General features: G+C 38.4%; 2 protein-coding genes across 3 annotated transcripts in view; both read right to left on the bottom strand.

The window, feature by feature from the left end:
• On the bottom strand, positions 1–22429 carry LOC139981623 (uncharacterized). The gene is made up of 8 exons (XM_071994153.1): positions 21895–22429; positions 15851–15958; positions 14813–14950; positions 6829–7038; positions 6360–6436; positions 5795–5847; positions 3426–3602; positions 1–1851 (listed from the first exon to the last, which is right to left on the bottom strand). The coding sequence occupies exons 1-8, from the start codon at positions 22202–22204 to the stop codon at positions 1617–1619; spliced, it is 1308 nt and encodes a 435-aa protein (XP_071850254.1). The 5' UTR covers positions 22205–22429; the 3' UTR covers positions 1–1616.
• Positions 22430–24064: 1635 nt separating this feature from the next.
• The window catches only part of LOC139981612 (pancreatic triacylglycerol lipase-like), a 37940-nt gene continuing 34279 nt past the window's right edge, over positions 24065–27725 (bottom strand). For both annotated transcript variants that reach the window (XM_071994133.1, XM_071994141.1), the window contains one exon: positions 24065–26831. In XM_071994133.1, the coding sequence (XP_071850234.1) occupies positions 26439–26831 (393 nt within the window). In that variant the 3' untranslated portion in view covers positions 24065–26438. The remainder of the gene's footprint in view (positions 26832–27725) is intronic.

Raw genomic sequence — 27725 nt, 5'->3', positions numbered from 1 at the left:
TATAAAATGAAAATCACGCAGTCCAGAACATCCCTCCTTATACAAATTGACTCTGCAAATTGTGACCTCTAAATCAACAGCCGCCTCTTTGCATGATACTCCCAGCGAGTACTCTTAATTTAGGCACAGGTTACAGGCAAGTTAATGACCACCACGCGTGCTTAAAAATAGCACTCATTATCAGAAACAAACAAGTCGGGACGTATTTACAGTGTAACTGTTATTTTTAGTTCAAGCAGGGAGTTGTTCCATAACAACTCCCTGGTTCAAGGGAAAACTTGATTGGGACTGTATAGACAACGATGATATAAGAAAACACGTTTTTAAGTTGCTGTTACTTCTAAAAGCTATATAATGCAGTCGCAACGTGACTTAAAACGAAAACAGATATATCCTACCGGGAATCACACGCTGGACATTAAGACTATATGACATCATTGTGAACACACCCTTACTTGTCACTTAACATGCCAAAAATAGAGCAAACAACCTTCCGTTTCAAGAACGTGCATATACTTGGTCGGGTATTATATTCGACTGATCTTTCTTTCTGCATAACTAAATTGCATGATGTAGTTTGGTTTGGTGACAACTTCTAATAGGCCTACTAAAGGAGTTTACCCCCTGATCGACATCGCGAGAGGTCCTTTGGGGCTGGGGGGTGGGGGACACCTTCGAATTATCTGTTTCCTTTTCAAACATTTCTATCACTTTCATTTCAATATTCATTCGTTGTGATATACTTTAACATCACGTAATGTCAATAGCATATTCAAAGCAAAACAAGATATTGGATATTACCTATTGTTTTTAGTTACACGATATCAGGAAAACTAACAAGTGTTTAGAGGTTAGCTAAATAGGGTGACCACTGCTTTCATGGAGAATTCATAAAAAATTACCGATGAAACTTTGTTGAGATACACATAACAGTGCTTTTTGTTGTTTGCTGACGTTGCAATATTGTGAGGGGATCCGAGGATTGTAAAGTCGGCAATGACTATAACGCGGATCGCAAAGTCGGTAATTACATTCGTCCAACATGGCAGCATACATAATTGTTGTAATCAAAGCCGAAGCCAAAGTGAATTACTTAGTTCACACATCCGGAGTCTATGCATGCTAAGTTCTTCAATAATGTCCTCATTTATTTTTGGGGGAAACTTTTCATACTGTAGTTTTAACTTTAAAATATAGCCTGGGCACGAAAATCAAACAACTGAATCCACTCTCAATCTCAGTCCCGTTATCTTGAGACTGTAACAATATCTGATCATGGCGATGTTACGTCAAGTGAGTATCATGACTCCCTTGGACAGGGAAACAGACAATATACATATAGTCAGATTAAATATTGACGAGCTATCTACCGTGTACTGTTTACACGTGATCACTTGATCTTAGCCACAATGCGTTATGTAACCATTAAAATACATACACAGGTCATACTTTATTACATAAAACATTGTTTTCTTTAAGTTAAGGTTATATATTGTTCCCATATGTGATCCTTACTAATCACGAAAAAAAGTACTGTCTTCCGAATTTGTTTTTATCCTTCCTCTGAGAACCAAACTATAAAACAATAATAAATCGTTAAAAAAGAATGTATAATTTCAGGGTTCAAAGGTCATCACATGAAGTCTTCCATCGGAATACGCGGGAATGAATATTTCTGCGAGCCCGTCTCCATCTATGTCAGCATATGAAATAGCGCCAACTGTTCCCTCATTGGCTTGGAAGATCACGTGTTTGGTGTACGTCCAATCCTCTGGGTCGTTGTCCTTGACAGCTTCAAATAAATAAGCGTTGTTGTCGTCATCACCAGTCATCAATATCATTGGTTTCTTCCTGAAAATAAAAATGAGGGCGCTCATATAGTCTTCAGGCAAAGTGTATTTATAGACTGTAGTAGGTACCGCATCACAATTGGAGTAGTGTACATCCGCTCGAAAGGTTAAACATTGTCGGAGAAAATGGGGGAAATTACCTAAGGTAAAGCTTGTTTAAGCATGTTATCAGTTACCGTCATTATTTGTTCTGCTTATATATGAAAGAGCATAATTTAAAATACAGATGGTGTGAAAATATAGGCAGGCTTGTAGCCAGGAATTTGCCAATTAAGGGAGGGGCGAAACTGTAGATTCGGCATTGCAAACTATATAAGCGTAGCGCCGAGCGAAGCGTACAAGAAAATTTTGGCTGAAAATGCCTCCCAGATCGCTGGAAATGGCACTTCCCAGGCCTTGTAAGTGCATCTTAGCATTTTCTCTTTTGAAAATACTAGCGATATCATAAAAACATTAAAAAAAAATGTAAAAAATATGCTCAAGGGGGCGGGGGGGGGGGCGGCGGCCCCTTCGCCCCCCTTGGCTACGCGCCTGAATATAGGGAGGAATGAAGGTGATATAAACCATTTTAGAAAAGCTTTGGTTAAATGTTGATATTACTCCCGGCGAGCAGATGCATTTTGGTTCAGTATATGCTAAATTTGCTCAAAATCTATACGGTCATAATATTGAAGTTTGCAAGTGCCATGATAGGCCAAGATCTCAGCTATCATGTGGTGAGTAGATTATACCAGTTGAAAACTTCTATCTATGCTTTGGCAGGTCTTGAAAGTGACGAGTTTAGTGTGTAAGTCAATGGAACAATTCATTGTGGTGCGAGACGTGTTGATACAAACCCTTGGACGTTCTTTCCGTGACCATATATCTATGTCTTCATTATGCTGTGTTTCCTGTTGTTAATTCAAGTATTAAATTATTAAAGGGTCAACGTTCAGAGCAACGATATTGTGTCAGGGTCCATGGACATGTTCTCTTGTGAATTGTTATTCGAAGAGGCACATTATAACTATCATTGGATTTCTCAGAGGTTTCGTGACACACAATCGACCTTTAGAACATATCACTTTAACATTACCTAAGAGACATCCATGTACAAATAAATACTGCACAGTAAAGATTGCACACGTATTAAACGCCGGCTACACCAAACAAACAAAAAAACAGCTAAAACAGTTTTTAACCTACAGAGATATGACGTTTTTGCACTAGTGTCGCAGTCAGTTTGTGGGGACCCAATTAGCTTTGAAACATCTCTCTGACGTAAACAGTCGAGAAATTCCATTTAACAAGAAACATTCATAAATATTTTGTCTATATAATATGCATGCCTATACAATCACTGTCATAGCAAACTTCATTCACTTAGCCTAATTTGCATACAAGAATCGGGACGAATGTGGTGAAGTAATGATTCACTGGTTACTTTTACGTAGTATTCAAAATCTGTTTAAATACTTAGATCTGTCGGAAACTGGGAATTCCCCATTTGATGATTGCGTTTAAGATTATTTCTTTTTTTTACTGTAAGAATTGAATTCTTAATTATAGCAATAATTGTAGATAATGACATCTTACCGATCGACAGGGATTTTGGGGTACATGCTCCTAGCTCGTCCCGGTGATCCGTTCCCTTCTGTGATTTCGGGAACATTCGGTTTAAAGCCATCGGCAATCACGTGTTTTGTCCATTCACCCTCAGGCCAGTCCTTGTTTCTCATTGGTTCGTAGATGAGAAGTTTACCGTTTGTATCACTAAAGTATGAAGAAAAAGGCCAAAAAAAGTATGATATTAAGGATATATATATATATATATCTTTTAAACACTGTGTTCAAGATATTGAAAAATTGGCAGAGCCTATGCCTTCCCCTTCCTATATGTTGGAAGGGGGGAGGAGGGGAAATATTCTCATATATATGCTACATTCTTTTCAGTGGCGTAGGAAGTTACTTTTGAATAATAATACGGAATGATACTTCCGCCCCTCCACATTTTTCACTGGGGGGCTGGCGCCCCAGCCCCCCGGTTCCTACGCCCTTGTTTCTCAGTTTGCATCCATCAATAAAATTGGCATTGAAAAATGAAACATTTTCATTTCTTCTTCAATCTGATTGAAAACTGTTTCGCTATATATAACTTTATATACAACAATTAACACCACGAGACTAAACAACAAGCAGTACATTTGACTATCATTAATTCGTTACATTAACATTTTGTCGAAGCAGCAATGTGGTTCGCTTGGTCACTTTTGTTCGTCACCATATTGCAGCTACTCCAACGCGTACTGATGATCTGCCTAATACAGGAAGCATGGGTCAATCGCTCCTCTTAGGAACCTATTGGGCTATAATGATCATTCGTCTGAAAAAATTATTTACGCCCTGATAACTTGTAAAACTTTTGTTCACTATAGACGTTTTCTAAATGTAGTGGGTTTTTTTTTTGTAATTGAAGAACTATATATAGTGGTTAACATTTCCAAGTTTGCTAAAAGTACACACGCAAAGATCAAACCAGTGGCTATAGGTTTTTTTTTTTTTGAGAGCGTTGTGGTCAAGTGGTTAAGGCAGTGGACTTGTGATCTAAGGTTTGCAGGTTCGAGTACTGACCCGACCATAAAGGCACTTTATCTACATCACCTCTCTTTATACCCAGGTGTATATGGAGACTTGCGAGGTAACTTGTATCATATAGTTGAGTGCACCCTTATGGGAAGTCCCCCAGGGGACACGTATGTGTGGTGCACTGTATATTGCCCTATATAGGAGGGATTGTTTGAAGTGTGCACACTTTGGCGTGTGGGTGTGACAAGTTACCAATGTCCAGGAGTTAAGTTGTAAAGTCAGTGGTGTAGGAAGGTACTTTTGAGTGGGGGGGGGCTGAAGACTGATGGCCGGTCTGGGGGAGGGGTCTAAGGGGAGGGGGTGTCCCCCTCCCCTTTGGATTTTTTTGCATTTCCAGGTGGCCTCAGATGCAATTTGGTGCAATATAGCACACTTCAACACCCACTCCATTTTGTAAACTTAATTTTGTATTTTCACCTGGCCTTAAATGCAATTTGGTGCTCCAAATGAGATTTTTTTTCTCATTTGGAAATGAAAAAGGGGTTTTCTGACTTGCGAAGCGGGGGGGGGGGGCGGAATGATACTTCCGCCCCTCCACATTTTTCACTGGGGGGCTGGCGCCCCCAGCCCCCCGGTTCCTACGCCCTTGTGTAAAGTCGTGCAGTGAGGTGGGGCCTTGGCCTCAAATACGGCTGTAAACCTTCTACTGTAAGTATATATTTTCGTTCATGTAGTATCTATGTGGTCGGACGTATACGTAGACAACAAATTGCTTAGAGAAACCAGCTTTCTCGGGGTTTTCTTGTCAATCTCTAGCAATTTTTATATGTGTACCAATTAGTGTAGTCCAAGAAAAGAAAAACATTTGAGTGATATTCATATTTCTATAACTGTTCCGTTTATCAAGAGATTCACCTTATATTCATGATTCATCTCTGGAATGCCCCTTTAATACTAAATTGATGATGACGTGATCTCCTAAGTGCTGACCTAAAGTTCAATCTTAACCATAAATTATAATAACTTAGCCAAGCCATGTTCTTTGACCTTCATATACGAACAACAGAACACATTTGGATAACATATCAGAATCATTTGTCCTTGACAAATTGTAATACATTGTAAGCGTTTTATTTGAGGCCACTGGATGCCACATTGCACTATTCCATATGGATTCCATATTTGTGATACATGTGATGAACTCACCTATAATGGTCTGTGTACTAACCTAAGTATTTCAGCCGTTTTATTAAATGAGCCCACTAAGAGTGGTGTATATATATATGTCTAGACTATAATCTTTGTTTTAAACTTACCCAAACACACAATGAAAAAAGGGTGACGGAAAGAAAATATTTTCTTTTGTTTTACTTGTTTACCTGTTCGCAGTAATTAACAGTTCGAGATCACCGTCTGCGTTCATGTCGGCCAGCTGACAGATAAGACGAATATGGAACAAAGAAAAGTAAATTTAATATTAAAAAACCCCAGCAAGGAACGCAAATTATCAGATATGGTAAAATTGTTGCTGAGAATATCATATTTATGTATTATATATCCTCTTAAAGTAACTGTTTGGAGGAAGGAGTGGGGAATTAGACGAGGAAGAAGGGGGGAAATGAGGCTGGACTGAAGGAGGCGGGTAACGGTCCAAGCGGAGGAGGGATAAAATAGACGAAACATTTAGCATGTTTTGTGACCATAAGCATAAACCTATTTATTTTCCCAACAGCTGATAGAAAGACAAAAACGACCAACAACGGCTAAACAGTTTAAATTGTTGTTTGACTTCACTGCAGTTACTTATTATTGAAGAAACGTATTTCGTGGGGACAATAAAAAGGCGCAGTTACAGTCGTCGGGTATGGCACGCCGATTGCCCACATTTTAGCATTCAGTAAAATGTTGTGGCTATCTATAATTCAATTATCTTTATTCTCTTACCTCACAATCAAAGTAGCGCTCTTCGGGAGTAGCATCCAATACTTTGTGTTGTAAATTGTAAAAATCGGGAGATGTTCCTACGGGTACCAATAAAAGATATAACGAATAAAAATATGCCTTACACCTTCAAGGGTCTATAAAGTGGTCTCAAGTTGCCTCAGTAAGTGTCTTTATTTTGTGCCAACACACATACTTGCATTTATGATCTGCAATAAGCAAGGCACAACAATCAAATCTCATTTGCTAACATATACTTAAAAAAAGTGTCCTCCTGTTTTGCTTATTGGCACTTTTCCCCGGCGAGAACATTCGGACGCAGTAATATCGGCTCTATACATGGAGTATAACGCCTTGGTTGGCTGAATGGTGGGGTACTTCGAGAACAACTGGGTCAACTATAAATAATACTAGGGTAAAACCCCATCAATATAACCATGGCGTAACTGTAGTTATAAGTTTTGCAACTCACCATCGTACCAGGACATCACTAGCTTCTCCAAGAAGTATTGAGTACTAAATATGACGTAACGGGTCAAACCATTTTGGAGAGGTATTTCGTAGTAGCAAAATCCAGCATCAGGACCATCAAATAGTGGAAACTCTTCCCAAGTTGACGTCAGTGGATCTCCACTCTCTGGGTGTTTATGCCAGACCATTTGGGCAGCTATTGGGCCTCCATCTGTAATGTGTTAGAATGGGTATAGAGCAGTGCAGGCTACATGGGGGTGTTTAAATTTATTCCGGGAGGGTCGGAATTGTATGTTCAGAAGCAGGGTTTATTTTCAATGAGTGAATAGGGCTATTTAAAAAAAAAGACATTAAAGCCCGACTTTTTATAAAAGATAGCTGATGAACCTATCGCAAGATTTGGACTTACCTCGTTTTTGAGTCCAAGTTCGACTCCAAGTCTAAGTCCGAGATCGCGCCCGAGTCGGTGTCCAAGTCCAACTCCGAGTCTAATTTAAAGTCCAAGTCCGAATCCAAGTACAAGTCCATAACCGAGTCCATACTAATCCGAGCTATACTAATCCGAGTCCATGCTAATCCGAGTCCATACCCGAGTTCATACTAATCAGAGTCCATACTAATCCGAGTCCATGCTAATCCGAGTCCATGTTAATCCGAGTCCAAACCCGAGACCATACTAATCCGAGTCCATACTAATTCGAGTCCATATCCGATTCCATACTAATCAGATTCCATACTAATCCGGATCCATACTAATTCGAGTCCAAGTCTGAGTCCAAGTCCAAGTCTTGAGTACCGGTACGTTTCCAATTTCAAGTCTGCTCCCCCCCCCCCTCCCCACCACTCCGAAAAAAAAGATTATTTAAGTCTAAATGTCAAATGGTGCATTTTGAGGAATATTTAGACATAATTTAGTTATATACTATATCTAAACGCGACGTTGTTCTAATAACAAAGTTTGATTTTTTTTTCACACGTCACCGATCGAGTATATTATTAAAAATACATGACTGCAATTGATCAAACTGAGGTGCTCTCCTCTTTCAGTTTGTGCACTAAATGAACATTAATAATTAATGCCGGGTTATTTATACTGATTCTAATCGATTCTACGACAGAATATATCGGCCATGCAGTTAATGACTTATTTACACAATTATTATACAATAATTACATATTAAGTATTAATCAAATCATGGGCGCAGATCAGTCTTAGATAATGGCGGAGACGCGTGTCTGTTCTCTGATACCATCTAAGCGGAGCGCGACCGTGGGTTCGCGCGTAGCGTACAATAATTTTTTTGGCAAATATACCATTGGTGGGGACACGGTATATCATGTCCCCACCACTGAAAAAGTTGGTGGGGACGCGTCCCGCTGTCCCCACCAGGATCTGTGCCCATGAATCAAATGCATAAGTACATTCAGCAATATACAGTTCTTCATTATTTGTAAAGAAAACTTTACTATGATGAAAACTCATGCATACAGTATCGTCATTTTATTCTATTATCAAATAGTACTCCGACAGTGTGTCAAAGGTCAACTGTTACTAAAAAAAAAATTAAATTTTTTTTTTTCCTTATGATCGGAAAGAGAAATTATTCCATTTTTATCAAAACATTTCAGAACCCACTGTCTGGTTATATGGAAACGTTGTAATAATGCCCGCGAGGTGGTCAAGCTAACCAAGGTTTTTTCCCTTAATTGCAGCTGTACCATCGTGCGATGGCTCCGTGATTTTTTCTCTTACATTATCATATGCAATGCTATCAATTATCGATCATCAAGGACAAAGGAACACTGACTTCATTTAGCAATTATTATATACTCAATGCCAGTCAATGCCAGTCTGTTACTTGAAGTACAATTAACAATATATATAGATATATATATAGATATATAATATATATATATATATATATATATATACATATATATATACATACATAGCCCTGCAGAATACTATATAATCTATGACATGTTCATTTTGAAGTATTATCGTATAACCTTTGATGAAAGGACCAAAAAGTACAATGTACGTTTCCCGTTATTTATAGTACACACATTTTTGGTTCATATTAACTTTGTTCTTGGAAGTTATAGACCTCGTGAAAATCGGGTTTTGTGATTAGTTTGACAGGTTTATGAGTTAACCAGGTATGTAGGTACGGTGTGGTAAACATTTAAACTCTGTCCTAGCCGCTTTGCATTTGTATTCAGAGAAGCCCCCGAAGTACACACACACACACAGACATAAATGGTGGCTATGAAACTTTACCGGGATGGTCTTTGACTCGGTCCTACATTCCGAGTCCTACCCGAAACTGAAGCCGAATCAGGTTTTGGACTCTGGTCCATGTATAATCCCGATCATTTTTGTACATATATTTCAATAGACGAACCTTATAATGAATGCAGGATAATTGAGATCATAGGGTTAAATATATCAGGATTTACACCGTTCGTGTGAGATTAACAGTGGCGTAGCCAGGAATTTTTCAGTGGGGGCGCTGGGGGGATTGACCATTTCCTGGGAGGGCGTCTTGTTACTATCTAAGCGGAGCGCCACCATCGGTTGGCGCGCAGCGTACCCAAAATTTTTAGCTAAAAAGGCCTCCTAGATCGTCGGAAATGACACTTCCCAGGCCTTGTAAGCAGGGGCGTCAATCCGATTTGAAACTTGGGGGACGTAATCGATTCGAGTATTCCGGCCGTAAGTACTATCTAAGCGGAGCGCTACCATCGGTTGGCGCGCAGCGTAGCAAGAAAATTTCAGATTTCAATATCTGCCAGATCGCTGGAGATGGCACTTGCCAGGCTTGATAGCAGCCATTTAGTTGCGTGATTTCGGGAGAAAATTACAAATTCGTCACTCAGGAAATCTGCAATAAAGTTCATGCGGCCTTAATTTTTACGGAATATGCTCCCTATTTACCCAATATTAGGGAACGGGCACCGTCTTTGAAACACCATACAACTAAACAACAAATATGTACAGGCTTTGGCTCTAGCTATGAAGTGCCATGACTTCTTGAACTAGCTGTAGGCTCCGGCCGCACCATTATCCGCACACAGCTTGTGGTTTCAATCACAAATTTCGCTCGTCGCGACACACAGACAAAGTTGCAGGTCATACCGATGTGAAAACTCTCGGTCACTTATTATAGAACTGAACTTCTAATATTCGATGATATGAAGCCTGAGATGTGTAAGCCCTAACCAAATAGAGCCACGACACTAAAACGTGTATGTGTGTGTGTGGGGGGGGGGGACATTTGATAGTGTGTCCCCCACCCATCGAAATGTGCCCATCGAAATGTGGGGGACGTGTCCCACCGCCCCCCCCCCCCCCAGGATTGACGCCCATGCTTGTAAGCTGCTCTAAAGTTTCCTCAACATCCCTCTGAAACATTATTAGGGTGATAGACTGATTCTCAGCGATAGTATTGTCTCCTTTCTTGAAAATTTGGCGGTTTTAAGGGCATCAGGGTACGTCCCAGAAGTGAAAACCCGGCCTATGCACTGTCACGTCCGGTTTTTCAGCAACTATAGCCTACTGCCGGTCCGCGGTCGAAGGGTCGTTCATGAGTGGTCATCATGGAGATTTGAGACCATTCAGACCAATGATATATTTTCGCACATGTTTTTATCGACACCCAAAATCCCAGTGGGGGCGACTGGGGGGCGACAAGCTTTCATGGGGGGGGGGGCTGTCGCCCCCACGCCCCTTGGCTACGCCACTGGGTGAGAAGAAAGATACTTTAATTCATCCGTGTAAACCGATGTACTTTTACAGAGTAAGTTCAATAACTTTGAGCGAAAAATTGAGCGAGAAGTCATTATTGTCTAGTAAAGGAAACTGAACAAGGTTATTAATTTAACGGTCATCTAGTTAGAGACATAATACCGTGTAATATGCTAGGGTTGTATAATGCGGTGCACCGTATACCATTCTGGTTGAATTAGTTTCAGAACAAGAAAGATAATTTCGAATGAACTTTAAGAACTGATGCCATCAGAACACGCATCAAGTACAATGAATGATTATTTGTACATGTCATGGTCATTTCCACTTTTAAACATGATACAAATGAGATCTACGTTACGCAACAGATAACATTTTCCCATTATTGAGTGCACTTTAAAGCCGCACTTTTGCATTAAGCGTTTTCAAAATGTGATGGTTATTCCATACTTGACCTTTTTGAGGAAAAATAAGGTCACCCGCAAACATAGTACTTGCGTACTTGTGTGTACCAAAGATCGGACAAGAACTGTGAGGCTTGTAATAAACTTCACATGAAACAATAGAACACTACGTATATTTAACACAGGATGAAATACAGCCAATCTGTATCAGTAGAAAAACTGTGAAGACATGATATATATATATATATATATATATATATATATATATATATATATATATATATATACATATATATATATATATATATATATATATATATATATCATTTCAATTCTATATATATATATAGAATTGAAAACGTAATGAGTAAGAAAATCTAGAACAGTGAAAAAACTTCCAGCCTCCACCGGGATTCGAACCCGGGCCTCCCGCTTTATATGCGGACACCCTAACCACTAAAGGCTATGGACGCTGATTGTATGTCCAGAGGTTCGAAACCGGTAAGGAAGGTCGTAATTCCACTGCAGGCGTTTGTCACCTGTATCGAACAATACTAGGTCTGTTTTGGTGACATATTTGCCTTACTCTAGAGATCAAACTTGATTATAACCAACTCGAAGTCATTTGTGATTCCTAAAGCCGGATTTCGAAAGAGATACTTTGAACAGACTTTATGTTAATGAAATATATATATATATATATATATATATATATATATATATATATATATATATATATATATATATATATATATATATATATATATATATATATATATATATATAGATATATATATATATATATATATATATATCAGTGGCGGAGATTTCTTGTCAGAAGTGGGGGGGTTGCATGCCATTGATGAAATAAAAAGTCATAACTGCTGGCTCACTATCTAAGTGGAACGCCACCATAAGTTGGCGCGAAGTGCACAAGAATTTTTTGGCAAATATTGCCTCCCAGATTGCAGTAAATGGCACTGCCCAGACCCCTATCAGTGGCGGAGATTTCTTGTCAGAAGTGGGGGGGGGGGGGGTTGCATGCCATTGATGAAATAAAAAGTCATAACTGCTGGCTCACTATCTAAGTGGAACGCCACCATAAGTTGGCGCGAAGTGCACAAGAATTTTTTGGCAAATATTGCCTCCCAGATTGCAGTAAATGGCACTGCCCAGGCCTTGAAAAGCTGCATTTAACCAGGGCGTATGCAGGATTTTTTAACCCGGGGGGCGCGTATTACTATCTAAGCGGAGCGCCACTATTGGTTGGCGCGCAGCGTACAAGCAAATTTCTGGTTTTGGTACCCCCAGATCACCGGAAATGGCACTTCTCGGGCTTGAAACTGACCAACCATATGTACACTTTTGCCTGAGAACCAAGTTTTTTCCAAATACTTTTTCTCTCATCTATAACCTTTTTGAAGATTGTCACCAGTCACACATCATGTTCGACTTCATCACATATCCTGTGGATCATTGCTTTTGTAGGTGATTCTTCATCGCGGCCCACAATATCCGTCAGCCCCACTGTTCAGAATTTGAAAATTCACAATTCTCGTGAATAAATTCACTTCAAAACATACCCATAATGTTGCACAAAATATCATCTATGGACAACCGATATAGAAAAACCTCCTTCAAACCCTAACAGACGGGTCAAAATTGCACGAGTATGATGAAGTATGATGAAGAATGTTGGTTAGGGAATTTTCGAAAATTCAGACGGTTACTAAAAAATTTCGTTGAAGGAAATAAAAATATACCAGATATTTCTGAAACCGAACACTACACACATCGACAGTTTTGAGCATTGGCGTAGATCAGTCTTGGATAATGGTGGGGACGCGTGTCTGTTCTATGACACTATCTAAGCGGAGCGCGACCATGGGTTCGCGCGTAGCGTACGCTTTTTTGGGGCAAATATACCTCCCAGATCGCCGGAAGTAACACTTCCCAGACCTAACGATGCTCCTAAACCTCCTTAAGTTTTAGATCTCATGGCTTAGAAATTTAGTTTGGAGAAATACATGGGCGTCTGCAGAAAGAAAATCAGGGGACAAATAATCCAAGTAGACTTTTGTATATACGATGGGTCTGGTGTCCTCTCCCAGAAAACAAATATAGACTGCCGCTAATGCGATTTCCGTCCTATATTTAACAACTGGATAAAATACAATAAAATGAGAACTGCTGCATGTCATTTGCACAATGCTGGATCAAACTGCGCCAAAGTTCAATATAGGGGAACTTGAAATGCAGCTATTGGTCAAGACAAATTTGTGGGGACACGGTATATCATGTCCCCACTACTGAAAAAGTTGGTGGGGACGCGTCCCGCTGTCCTCACCGGGATCTGCGCCCATGGTTTGGAGGCTGTTGATCGTGGAACGCCATTTTCATGCTCACTGATATGATGTGATATCTGCTGTTTGCTTTACAAATTCGAATAATTTTGTCACTGTTCCTCTTTCTCTTCCCGTTTTCTTGCCGTATTTTCTACTCCATCCTTTTCTCCTTTTCTCTCTTTCTTCTTTTTCTTTTCCTTTCTTCACCTCGTTGAAGTTGGCAAGTGTACAGTATACAGTTCCAAAGCTATTCAACAGCAAAACGTTATTTTGTGTATGTCTGTTGTGGGGTGAAGTTAGCGCTATGAGCTACAAGTTCCAATGCGCAAGGTGGGGGAAAGGGGCTAGAAATAATGTGTGGGTCAATTCTAACTCGGTTTTCTGTCGTTAATTGTTGATGTAGCCTACCAGGTAAAAGGTTGAAATGACTTTAACAATTTCAAATTTAATAATTTGATTTATTATGCCATTTGGAGCACATAACATAGGCTATAACAGAACATTACTGGCAAAAACTAGGGGGGGGTTGATTGTGTGGGCCAACCCCCCTCTTCAAAAAGTGGGGGGGCTAAACCCCCCCAACCCCCTTGTTTCTCCGCCACTGATATATATATACATATATATATATATATATATATATATATATACACATATATATATATATATATATATATATATATATATATATATATATATATATATATATACACATATATATATATATATATATATATATATATATATATATATATATATATATATGTATATATATATGTATATATATATATATATATATATATATATATATATATATATATATATATATATATATATATATATATATATATATATATATATATATATATATATATATATATATATATATATATATATATATATATATATATATATGAGGGCATTTGTGTCATTCACACGGTTTCCTATACCTGATACAGATTGAAATTGGCTGTAAATCAATTAAGTGTACATTATAGCATATATTTTGTATATTTTGGGATCAGTCAATGTCTCCTTTCCTTTACTAACAATGGAGGAACATTCACTATTAATTAGATTATAAAATGAAACACATTTATCCCAGTGGGTATTCTCGCACAGCACAGCCTAGAGAATCTATCTCTTTGCTCTGGAATCTCAGCATACCTCATGTTAACCTCGTGGTCGACCACATAAGACAGTCACGTCAAGGTGAACCACAATGACAGCAACAATGTAAGTGATTTACTAAATGATATAATCTAGTTCTGTCCCGCAGATTCATATCAGGAGCTCCCCATGTAATAGGGGGGGGGGTTGTGTGGTCCATCCTCCAGGGGTGGCGAAAGAGGACTGACTCCGAGGAATGGAGGGGAACTAACTTCGAAGGACAGTGAAACGTGTGATACAACTCAGAAAGCTGCCTTAAATCGGTTAAAAGCATATTTTATTGGGTACAAGGTATTAGCGTGTGATATGTTGTATATATACCTAAAGGCACGTATGCTCGAGCAGAGAGGGCGTCCTTTCTTCCGTCCCCGTCGGCGTCGACGAAACTGACGTGATGGTAGAACCATTCTTGCGTAATCAAAGGAGAACTTGTGATGTCATAGGTTGGAGCTGGTCCGTCTGTTTATATGAAACAAATGAATAAGACAACAAAGTAAGTATATTATGCAAAAAATATTGCATACGTTAATGAAATAACTTAAAGTAAATAATACAGAGAGAAGTAAATACAGAGATAGAGAGAAAAGGCGGGAGAGATCATTTTAGACAAGTAGTCATTTCCGGTGAATGTTCTGTATTATCTTATAAATATTATCTAGGCCCTATTGTAAACATATTATCGTCTGAGCCCAAAATGTTGCTACTCTTTCTAAGAGTAATTTTTATATTGCTTCTATGAATTAGACACACTCAAATGAGCAACAAATCCAGTAGGGCCCATCTTAAGTGTGCATAAGAGACAAAAAAAGGATCCAGGTACCAAAACTGCTGAAATTAGTTTCATTCATTGGAGGTATGAAGTCTTGGTGTCGACTTATGCCTTTCAGAAAGGATACCCCCCCCCCCCCTAGTCCCCAAACAAACTAATCTGCTCAATTTCTTAGGTAAACTAATTCTCGTATATATACCTCATAAGGTAAAGATGATTTTCTGACTTTAGTTTTCTCCTTCTTCATATTTGAAGTGAGTGCTAAACTAGGTTCTCCAGTCACTTACATTGATGAGCCTCCGGTGTAAGGTTTCGGCCTAGAACCAGACTAATACTTCAAATACATAACCTGAATTTAATATCTTACTTCCTATTAATGATATGTATGTCAGATGTTGCCTATGATACATGAAACATTAGCTATTTAACTGAAATATTACTCATTAACAAAGGGTCGGAAGTAAGAGTTACAATGTGTTTAACTTATGATAATGTTGTCATTCACGTAAGTGTCAGTCTTAGTGTCTCATCATCAGCCATGAATCGCCAACTTTAAAAAGACAAGGAACCGTCTTGAGTAAGTTTAATACCTTGCGTGTCCTCATCAGCGTCGATAAGAGCTATAATACCGTCTGTTTTGGTTGGGACTAGAAATCCGGTTCCTAGCCACCACAGATCATTTCGGCCAAAGACGTCATCTGCAAATTAAAGAAGATGTATAATAAATAGAAAAAAATGAAGAACATTATTCCTGCGTGAGTGAAAGTTAAAAAATGCCTTAAATTCCTGATATACGAACATTTTCCACAAACACCAAAATGATTTCATCACCTTCAAAGATCTTATTTCTCAAATCGGGAGAGAGAAAAAATGGTTTTGTTGCACAAAAATTCTTGTGGTAGCTTTTTGCGGTCTTTGGCATCTTCATATTTTTATGTATAAATATATATGTTTTATGATGAAAAACCTTTTGTTCAAATTTTGTTAACCGCAGATGAGAACAACAAGAATATCTATCCATGGCCTAATGTTCTTCATTACAATGATGACACTTCAAATACACGTATTTAGGTACGGATACGCGGTTAACCGATATGGTACACTGTGCTCTAGTGAACAGTAAGCATTTGTTTTTTCTTTTGAAGTGAAGTGATTAATTAAATTTAACCTCAGACGAATTATGGTTAAAATCTTCAAATAATGTTAGGTCATAAGTATAGTCATATCAGATCTCCTCTAATGCAAGGTCGGCTGGGTCCAACATACACCACTCCCCCCCCCCACCACCACCCAACCGCCACCCCACCCCCTGTCATACCTCTCATCTCACCCGACAATCATATGGAAGAATGCTCTCGGAAGATCGATGAAACTTAGATAATCACATTCACGAATATCCGGGCACCAAAGGCCTTCCAGGGCGATGGTAAGAGTTGGGGGGGGGGGGGGAAGGGAGGGTGGAGGGAGAGAGGGAGAAAGTTGGGGAAAGGTGGGATGGCTGGGTGGTTCTCTGACCACGTATAACGATAACATACATGCATGAGGTCAAAGTTCATGATCAGGCGTTGCACACTGTACAAACAAATACCACAGCACTGTATTGTCTACTGCCCCATTGGGTCATCAAGTATTAACCCCATATGTTAGCACGTCTAAATTGCTTAACCTTTCCATACATAACCTCGTTCCTGGACGTTCTGACTCTCCAAATTATTTATAAATGTGTCTTGCATTAAACAATTAAATGCTACAATGAAAATAATTGTTTTGAGCATTGGGGTCGAGAGTTGTATAGGTCGGACCGGGTGTGCAAGCGCCCTCTTTTTGAATTCTTCAGTTTCCCTCTTTAAAGTATCTCTTTGAATTTGGTTGGCAATTTTCCCAAATCTATTTCTGAAAATATGATTACAATTGATCAAATTTAGGTACTTGCCTAAAGTTATCAACAAAAATGAAAGTTCAAGAGAAGGTCATAAAGGAAATTGATTCAATCCTGAACAGTTTGATGTCAAGACACTTTTCAGAGTTGCATTAACCACAGAATAAACAACATGGAAATTTAAAAATCTTGAACTATTTCTTCACTATTTGATAATGAACCTTTGCTATTCAAGCTAATGAACTCCATTGATATTAGATTTTAACATTAAGCAGGACCAAAAAATAGTCTATCAACATCAACGAAGGAAACTAGTGCGTACCGAAAAAGGAAAAACGACATAAGATAATGTTAGATGTTTTGTTTTTCTTTATGTTTCGATGTACTACCGGTGTTGTTCATTAATGAAACATGCCATTTAATGACTGAAAATGAGAGTGATAGTTGTTAAAACTAACGGAAACGGCGTAAAAACGGTCAAATTTTTACAGCATCTTTGAAAATAAAAAACGATACTCATTATAAGAGCTAGACCACGCCTAGATGTGAGTTTAGTAATGAATATGCAAAAGTAAACAGCGACGGTGTCACCACATGTGTAACACATGCATGATATTCATATGTCAGTTCTGGATTTCAAATTTGAGTTAAAATGTGGAATTGGAAGCCACCCGACATGATGATGACAATTCATAATCCATTGCGGGTGGGTTTCTACCACATTTCGTGGTCGTAAACATAACTGCCTCATGTCCTGTATTTATTTATAATAATATTTATCTCCATCAGCAGTACTCCTTACTGGTAAGGTATTCATACTGTATTTATCGTACACTCTAATGTTAGATCATAAATGTCGGCTGTTTTTTTCTCCTCGACGTAATTCTTCCTCTGCGTTAGGTTTTGTCACCGGACAATTATTTTCATATCATATAGGACTTTGGAGGCGAGGTTAATGGCTGAATTGAATATACACTTAAGATGACAAGTCAGTGTTCCTTCGAATAGCTTCATCGAACGTCAGTTATAACTTGAGCGAACTGTTACTGTTCGTCGGCGTACTAGTACTAGAGGTAGTAGCTTAGGTCTGAGTATAATATTAATAGCTTAGTCAGAGACCTAGCTCTGATAAAGTTACGCTATTAAGGCGTAGTCAGAGAGAGATTGTGAAAATGATTGAATGTCTGTGATACCAAGTGTTGTATTATATGTGACCATGCATAGGCTAGGTTTTGCACACTTATTACTGTTGTCACTAGTCTGCTAATCGCATCGACGATCAGTTGTTCTTCGAGCAAGGAGAGCTTCGTTGGTACTGAATATGCATGACAATGTATTCTCTCATTGGCTTATTTAAATCAAGAAACATGGCGTAACAAAATACAATAATGAAATATGTCTTCAGCTGATACATTTTTCCTCATTAATGAAACACTTTTGGCAAAATAAGCTTGGTTAAACCGTCTCATTTTGCTTGGTTTGTCATATGAGCAGCTTCAACGAAGTTCCATTTTTGGAAAATGAACAGTTTTACGTATTTCCTTTTCGAAACGCACAGAATCAGTTTAAGTATAGTTTATTATGTTTAAAGAGAAAAAATAGGACAAGGATTTTCTGAATTTCGTTTTTTTCTCTCGTTATCTCTCTCTCTCTTGTTGCTCCAGAGTACTGAGAAAGAAGACGATAAATTTACATCCCTATGGAAAAGCCTGACGAAAGACCAGGGACCAGAAGACGGTGGGTACAGACTCGGAGGGGGTGGTGGGAAAGTGGGTTTCATTTCCATATTGTACTTCAGGAAAAGGAAACCTGGTGACACGTTTGTGCCCTGGGGCCCGACTTGGGTCTCGACGTCCACGTATGGAAGATATATATTTGCGAATATCCAGCAGTGATAAAATAACGGAGACTGCTGAGGATAATAAGGGTGGGTGGGGGGTAGGGGAGGGAGATGTGTTTCTCCGACTATTTCACGATCATGTATAACCTCAGAGATGTATCGACCTACAATTCTTGTAGCGTTTCTTTACTTTAGATAAACGACGCCAATGTGTTGATTATATACTCATCGGTTTGTAAATGGGGTCACTGTCTTTTCGCGTTGTATAAATAAATATCCTATTACCTAGTCCATACATTTAAATTCCCACGTGTTTAAATTATCGATTTTTTGTTGTTTTTGCAAGTATTATAGCAAACGAGTTTGTCGATTAACAGAATAGCTTGCAAAGTCAGAATGATAGGGTTTACAAATATTTAAACGATGCAAATGTATCAAATGTTAACCAATGGCTGACAAATGATTTCCTGTTCAATGACATTCTGTATAACATAACTAATCATAACATAATTACCCATTGTTTATGAGAGTATTTAACTTAGAGACTTGATTACTGTTAGGTCCGCAAAAGACATCGCGACAAACATACACATTTTAGGAGGAAACTGAACGAGAACAGATCAGAAAAGTTCGAACTGACGCCAAAATGATCACCAAAAATGAAATAACAGAGACTTATGTCATTATTACCGATTACGTTGGAAATTATGATATATAACACACGAGTATGTTATAAAAGAAAGGGTATGTAAAAGTAAAAATCAAAACGTGAAGCGAATATGTGTATGGATAGCGGGTAGCCCCAATAAAAAAGACTTCCGGTATTGGTGGGCCTTGCCCTGGGACCTCTTAAGCCACTACGCCATTTTCTTGACCCTATTCTATTAGCGCTGTCGTCAATATCAGTTGAAACCGTAAACTTGCTTTTGACGGCATTCGGAGGTATAGATAGTGGTGCCCTATCCTATATCCTACTACCTCCACCCCATCCCATCCCATCCCATCCCACCACAGTCAATCGAAACACGTGTCATGTATGTCTTTTAGGATTCTGACTGAAAACTTGGGATTCGGACTGAAAACGTGTGGACTCGATCTCTGACTGTAAAAGGGGTAGGCCTCGTGTCGACGGCTTTGGATATTGTTCATTCGAGTTTTGCCTATGGGACAATTGTAATACATGACCGCCATATGCTGAAGTCATCAAATTTCCTAAAATAAATTACGAAAATGATTCTTTATTACATACTTCCTCGGACCCACTGATTGGGCCCGGGCCGCGGAGTTGAAGCCCACAGACTAACTTCCCCCTTGGCCTGTTTCCTCGTTACAACGATGAGAAGGAGACTTTGTATATGACAGGTATATACTGCTGACTCGGTGTCTATGAGGTTACTCGGCTCACACACGTTATTTGTACGAGTTACGAAATTAAACTCTGAAGTTCACTTTGAGAGATTTATGTAAGCTCTAAAGCAAATACGAAAATGAAACGTTTATCCGTATGTCAAGCCGAACACAAAGGCAAAATGGTATTCCAATTATGACGGATGAAGTAACCAAGCCTAAAAACTATATAAAGGCTGTCACGTAACGCATTTCGGGAAAGGGTGGGTGAGGATTGTTACATTTGTATATTATTTTGAACTATTTTATTTTAATTTAAACCAACCTCTATACTTGTTGATGTTTAATCATCCATGCATGGAGCCGATGAGCTGTGACGGTGGTCAAAAAGGTTATTGTGAGAGTTGAACCTTATTTGCAATCTTCACATGACACACAAGACTGTATAAGATATGCATTGTCAGCATATAGTTATATATTATTCAAATTTGATATCTCAATTCTGTAATGGGCACATGTGACTTTAACGTGCACGTTATGTAAGAAAAAACTAGAGAACCTCCGAAGTACATTTCTGAAGGTGCATGTGAATCTCCCATACTTTTATATATGCACTACAAGGGCCAAAATCCAATGAAAAACATATGGCAATGAAGGTTAATGCTCAACTGTCATTGATAGCTGCAGTGTAGAGTCTGAGAGAAAATATACAAATTCGATCAGTATAGAGGAAGATTACTTTATTGCATAGAAATTGAAGGTGCTTTTCTATGCTTTATTGTAACTACAGATGGCCTTGAAAAGTAATGCTTGAAATTGCGAAATGGTTTTGGAAGGAATTTTGTTTGGCAGTGACGAGCACAGAATTTCAAATGTTGGTGTGTGAGTAGGGGGAGGGGTGGTGGTGGGGATGTTTCCAAAATTTCCCCCAACTGATTGAGATAGGGGCTTAAGCCTTTTTTATGACGTTCTGTATAGCAGGATAATTAAATTTAAGAATGATTGGGTGTACAGTAGCTGTGGGGTGGATGAATACGACTGCGAATGTAGGGATGAGTGTATGTGTGTGTGTTTGGGGGAAGGGGGGGGGGGTTGAAATCAGATTGCAAGGTTGTAAAAATAAATTCTTCTTGAGTATAAAAATAAATCCAGACTGACGATGGAGAGCGGGGGGGGGGGGGGGACGAGGGGCAGATTAAAATAGTTATACTTTGCTACTGTTTTAATGAAGTGTTGAAACAACATTCAGGGCGGTTTCATGACTAAAAAGAGGGGGGGGGGGTGGGGTGTCCGTGGAGTCTTTGAAGTCGCATTCCATGTAGGAGAGTCTCGGGATCCTCCACAGAGAAAGAAAGTGGTCGTGAAATGGTGCAATTCTAATGCACATGGATATAAATTAGATCTAGTAATGAGGTCTACAAACAAGATTGTGATAATAAGTACAGTTGTATTTGCGTGTTGGTGGGGGATGGCCGGGGTAGGGGTGGGGTTTGAAAAATGGTGTGTAAAATCCGTGCCATGGATCCGCGTCAGGCTGCTGCACGTTTGTTTTATACGATATGACTCACCTGGAACTTTATCCAATTCGTTGGGCCATTTGTGTCCCCCACTGAGTACCTCGACCTCAAGATTGGAGGCTCCATTCTGAGCGATCTGACCTCCTACGTCACGAATTACCATAACCCGATCGGCAACAAGTGGAGAGGAACTAAACGTCGTACATGTGACGTCATAGCGACCTGTTCCTGGGTGAACCTGAACTGAGGTAAAGGCAGGATTAGGGATTGCAACATATCCAAGCTCTCGAATCGTCCATGAATGGGTTACCACGAACAAACCGCAAAATAAGGGAAAGAATGATAGCCGTGATAACATCATGACTGCAATAGACGAACACACATTAAACTTTAACAGAACTGTACTCTAATAATTAAGCAACAGCGAACCTTCCTAACCTAACGTGCATAAACTGTTGTTATTTGTCCTACACATTCTTGATGTGTACTAATCAAGTGACATGTACTACATGTGTATAACACGGCTGACAATGGTGTTCAATACTGAATGGATTGGCTTTTGAACTAACTTGATTATTAGTCACCAGTGGCGACAATGTATGCCAGATTTGGCTGATATAACTGTATGGCTGTTTTAATCGGATTGAAGTTTAAACTCACACCTTGTCCCAACTAAAATAGTTTGTATTGACTCAATGGGTAATCATTGATTGATTATGCAAGAGGATATTTTCTTCAAGGGGACTCGCGGTAAAACTATAGCCGAAATATTACTTTTATTGAATAATCTTGGAATAAAAAAAGGAATTATAGAGGTTGGAATGATCTTTGGGACAAATTATGATGAAGGATTGAGGGGGAGGGGGGGGGCGAGAGTGGGAAGGAGGAGAGTGAGCAGGGAAGGGGTATGGGTTGGGGTTGGGATAGGAAGATGGTTGGGGTGGGTCAAATATACTCCGGGTACGTCAAATGAAAACAAAAATAGGATAGCTTGTATTCTTTTGAAGGTCATATTACCCCTCTCTCATATATAGTCTCTCCGTTATCAACATCACAATCCCCGGAATACATTTAATATTTTCGAAGGTATGCGGGCAGCTTAGGAATTTCAGATTAGTCAGTCACTCTTGAAGAGGTAAAGAGGCGTAAATGTATATGTCCGTAATGTAAATATATGTTTCTGGTGTAAACAATGACACGTTGCTGGTATATAACTTAGATGTGTTACTGATTATTTATATTGTCACACACACTACCACATAGCACATGGCAATTCACATATGTATATGTACATATCTATCCGAATATCATCATACTTCGGCAGCAATTGATTTCGACGGTGCATGCTCACCAAAAGTACAATTGAGAAACAGTGTTGTTTATCAATTTTTATCAAACTGATCCATCATGAATGAACATTATGTACATATCATTTTGTAGCAGCAGCATGCATCAGCAAAGTCCATGTTTACATGACTGAAGTAACATCCACGTATACATCAGTTACATGACTTAAAGAACAACCCCACGACTACACGGAGATATGGTTTTAGAACATGGCGATATACCCTTCCCCACCCCCCTCCCAGACCCACCCACCCACCCACCAAAAAAAAATCATTTCCATGTTTCTTTGAAACCAAACTAGACAGAAACGTGTCGGTGTGTCGGTTTCACGAATAAAAAAAAAACAATTGCTCTCCTTACCTATATTAACGTTATTTTGTTGATCTATCTTGTCTATATATCTGAAGAGTAGAAACCAGGTCAGAAGATAACATTTTAATAAACCCTGTTCTTATTCTGGTCAGAGTTCTTCCGTACAATAACCCATTTTGACTACCCTCTATAATTCCGCTTCATCCTCTGAAAATGGTCACTTCCCGGTAGCGGTTTGACTCAGCTTCTGATTCTTAGACATGAAGCTAAGACAACTGTTTGTGGTAACACCAGGGAGTTGTTATGGAACAACTCCCTGGTAACACTTAACTGTGGTGATGAGGATGCGGAAGGGTCGTAGCTAAACTAATCTCACGAGATCAAGCATAATCTCATTTTTCCTCCGTGGTCTTTCTGTGGGCATGTTTTAAGCGTATTTGTATTTCAATTCACATATATATATATATATATATATATATATATATATATATATATAAATGTGCACATGTGTGTATGTGTGTGTGTGTGTGCGTGTGTGGGTGTGTGTGTGTGTGTTTGTACTGGTCTACTAGCATTGACCATGTCCCTTTTTTAACACAATTCGAAATGAAGATTACCGATCAATTTTGTTATGTACAACGTTTAATAAGTTACTATATTACGTAATAAAAAATATATAAATAACTTGTTTTATCCTACATAAACGAAACCTCAATGCAGCAAATAATGAAGCTAAGTATAATCAAACAAACACGTTTTTTTTTTAAAACCCTGTAGAAGTTACATGTAATATACATGTAATAAACAAATAACATACATGTAATATACATGTAATAAAGTGCAAGGACCACATATATGCTGGACCCTTTACCTTAAAAACAAAACCTATATATATAGGCCTACTTTTCTTGAAACATGCAAACTATTAACGAAAGATCTTTGGCAAGGCGCTCACTGAGCAGACAGACAGATACACTGACATAGAGACAACAGACGGACAGACACGTGGACGGTTGTAAATTGATAAGGACAAACATACAGACAGACAGACAATCGATAAGGACAGACAATTAGACATAAAAGAAATGTGGGATAGATAAACATATATATAAATAGACTAACGTATATACCTAGATGAACATAAGGCAGACATAATTACCGATATCTCACACATGAAGAAAGGGAGAATATATTCAAATGCTGAAATATACATCATATTTCTTAGTTTCCTGGCAAGAAGCATAATTTACGAAATTGACCTCAAAGTTTTGAACATAAGAATTTCACTTTATATTTCTTGTTGAAGGATGACCTTATAGGAACACAATTAATTTGATATATATTACAGACCGCTAAATAATACTGAAATCAGTATCGGTCATTTTTAAGCACATGTAAATTTGTCACAAATCAATTATCAATGAAAGTGACTGGACTACTCAGTTTAACAAACAGACCATTATGGTCACTTCCTTAGATGCAACACAAAACTCAGTAGGAAAAATATGAGAAGTCAATGACTTGATAATAACATGTTTACAGAGCATTAAAAGTATGCCATGCAATAACGAATGGTGTTGACTGTTCTTTATATGAATTTACAAGAACAAGTCTTGGTTGAATTATTAGAATTTATGAAACAAAATTGGATTAACATTTATCCCAGCACTGAGGAACTGACGTCATCAACAACAATTTAGCCTTAAAGGAGCATTCCAATTATGATTAAGTTAAAAGCTGAACTTACTATTGAATAATAACTGGCGCTCAATATGATTTTTTTTAAACATTTTTTCCATTTTTTTGGACTATGAAAAGACTGATTGGAAGACTTCAGTTATATGACACATTTTTTAGGAGAATGCATACCCCCCCCCCCTCCCCCAAATGGCCGGTAAAGATGTTAAACATGAATGAAACTATATATTAGCACAAAAGGTTATCAACTTGAATTCGTTGAACGTTTGAAATTTACTTGAACTCAAGTACCGAGAATATTGAATCGATCTAAGTCAAAGAGTACATCAGTAAGAAAATATATTTTACCCCCCCCCCCATTCAATGACTCTTTCAAATTTCAAAAGTACATTATTTTGGTGTCCTATTGCGTTTTAGTCCTTTCTTCAAATATACCCCCTGAAATAAAATGGAGCTGGCGTCCATCAGACAGAAAGGGACGTTAATGCCGATGTATATGGAGTGTGAGCTAGACAGCGGTACGATTTATTGCCAAGTTACAAGAGCCGAGAAAATTTATTAATATATATATATATATATATATATATATATATATATATATATATATATATATATATATATATATATATATATATATATATATATATAATTGCAGTAGCCATATACACATGCATCAGCTCAGATGTGTTTACCTCTTTTGGTATATATTGGAAAAGTATGATGGCGCGGCGTGTTGCTTCATATTAGGAATTCATTTTATAAATGTTGTCTGATTTCATATACATATAGACGGATATTACAAATATCGAAGCCTAATTTTTAATTTCCAATACAAACATTTCTAATAGGTATACACTCGTTCGTCGATGAAACTAATCAGAGATAATAAAACAAAATATTGAATTTTGCCGACTTAATAAGCAAAAATTAGATTTTTGCTCCTATTTGAGTAAATTCAAGTTTATGCCGTATATACATACACATTTTAAATGGCAAAATTCTACATACAATTAAATACCCCATTATCGCCAGCTCACATGTCCTTGAGATGAAACTGTGATACCATTGGGTCACTTCACACCTTCCTTCTTTTCTCCCCCTCAAAAAAATTGTATTTCACTTGACCTTGTTTTCCCTTCGTGAACTTCAAATCCTCGTTCATATTAAAATTTCGTTACGCACGATAGCGCGCGCTTTCATCATAATATATTGCAACTTTTCAAATTGATGAGCAGATTTCACCGCCGTGATGTATCATCGGCCAGACGGTATATATTCTCGTCGTCAGGATCGCCTCTCCATTTTCTGTATAATCTATCATAACGTCTCCTCTTGGCACAGAAGGGGAAAGTACTTTCTGTGTAGAGAATAAATTTACCCAGAGATTCCTGTCTTGTATTACTGTAATAACCCATGCGTGGGCAAGTAATATCGCCACCGTCAGTAGGCCCACATGTACCATTAGCAAATGCTTCCTCGCTCTCGCACGAGACGCCGCGGAAACCACAATTCCGATTCAGAACACTTTCGATGAAATACTCGTTTGCGCGTGCGTGGTCACAAACAAACTGCCACCACTCGCAACCGGGCTGACTGTGACCTCCGTTTGGATAAAAATCACGATGACCAATCTAAAATGGGAACAAATAAATTAATAAATAAGTTAATAAATAATAGATGAAATAAATACACATTTACGAATATTTAAAATAAAATTGATAATTCATATACTAGTTCCGTCCGGAATCAGATTAAAGATATATAATATAATTCATTCATTTCTACGACCGTTGTTTAATATTCATCAAATAGAGGTGAGGAACGTTTGACAAAAGATCAGGGAATCGATCTATGTTCAATTACAATACATGACTCATAAGAAGGAAAGTTCAGATATATTAAATTAACGGGAACGAATCAAAATACAAACGTAAAAGTATGGTATATATCCTATTGAGTTATATCGTCGGTGGTTTGGGTGGGAAGTGCAGGTGGAAAATACAGAGGTTGGGATATGCATGCAGAAGGTGATTTGATGAAATATGGTTTCAACGATGCAAACTATAATTGCTCTAGCTTTGTCGTTGTCATTGGTTTATTACAACGAAAATGCCCCCTGCCGCCCCACCCACCCCACCCCTCTGTCCTGTAGTATGTCCACGTATGCAACTACCCCACCGCTCTGTCATGTCCACGTATGCACCCACCCCACCCCTCTGTAATATAATATGTCGACATATGCACCTACCCACCCCTCTGTCATGTAGTATGTCCATGAATGTGATCACCACTGGCCATACCTGTCCTGGTGGGATGATAAACTCTCTCAAATACAACATCGACATGCAAAACAGTTTAATACCACTGCGGTGCATTACTGATGGAACGCCAAAAGGCTCACCAGATGTGCAAGATAACTTGAAAGGTATCGTATGTTAATGTATAGGCTTTTAGAATGATATATGTCCATATAGTGTAAGTACTGTGGTTGAAGTGAACCTATTGTACAAGACAACACAAGATAT

This window comes from Apostichopus japonicus, chromosome 2 (genome assembly GCF_037975245.1).
Source record: "Apostichopus japonicus isolate 1M-3 chromosome 2, ASM3797524v1, whole genome shotgun sequence".
Lineage (NCBI taxonomy): Eukaryota > Metazoa > Echinodermata > Holothuroidea > Aspidochirotida > Stichopodidae > Apostichopus > Apostichopus japonicus.
Note: the sequence above shows the minus strand (reverse complement) of the source record. Positions and strands in the feature narration are given on the sequence as shown.

Coding starts and splice junctions, on each gene's coding strand:
- LOC139981623 (XM_071994153.1), bottom strand. CDS start 22,204: ATGATGTTATCACGGCTATCATTCTTTCCCTTATTTTGCGGTTTGTTC. Junction 6,437..6,828: donor AGTGATGTCCTGGTACGATG/GTGAGTTGCAAA, acceptor TGGTACCCGTAG/GAACATCTCCCGATTTTTAC. Junction 1,852..3,425: donor CCCAAAATCCCTGTCGATCG/GTAAGATGTCAT, acceptor TTTTATTTTCAG/GAAGAAACCAATGATATTGA.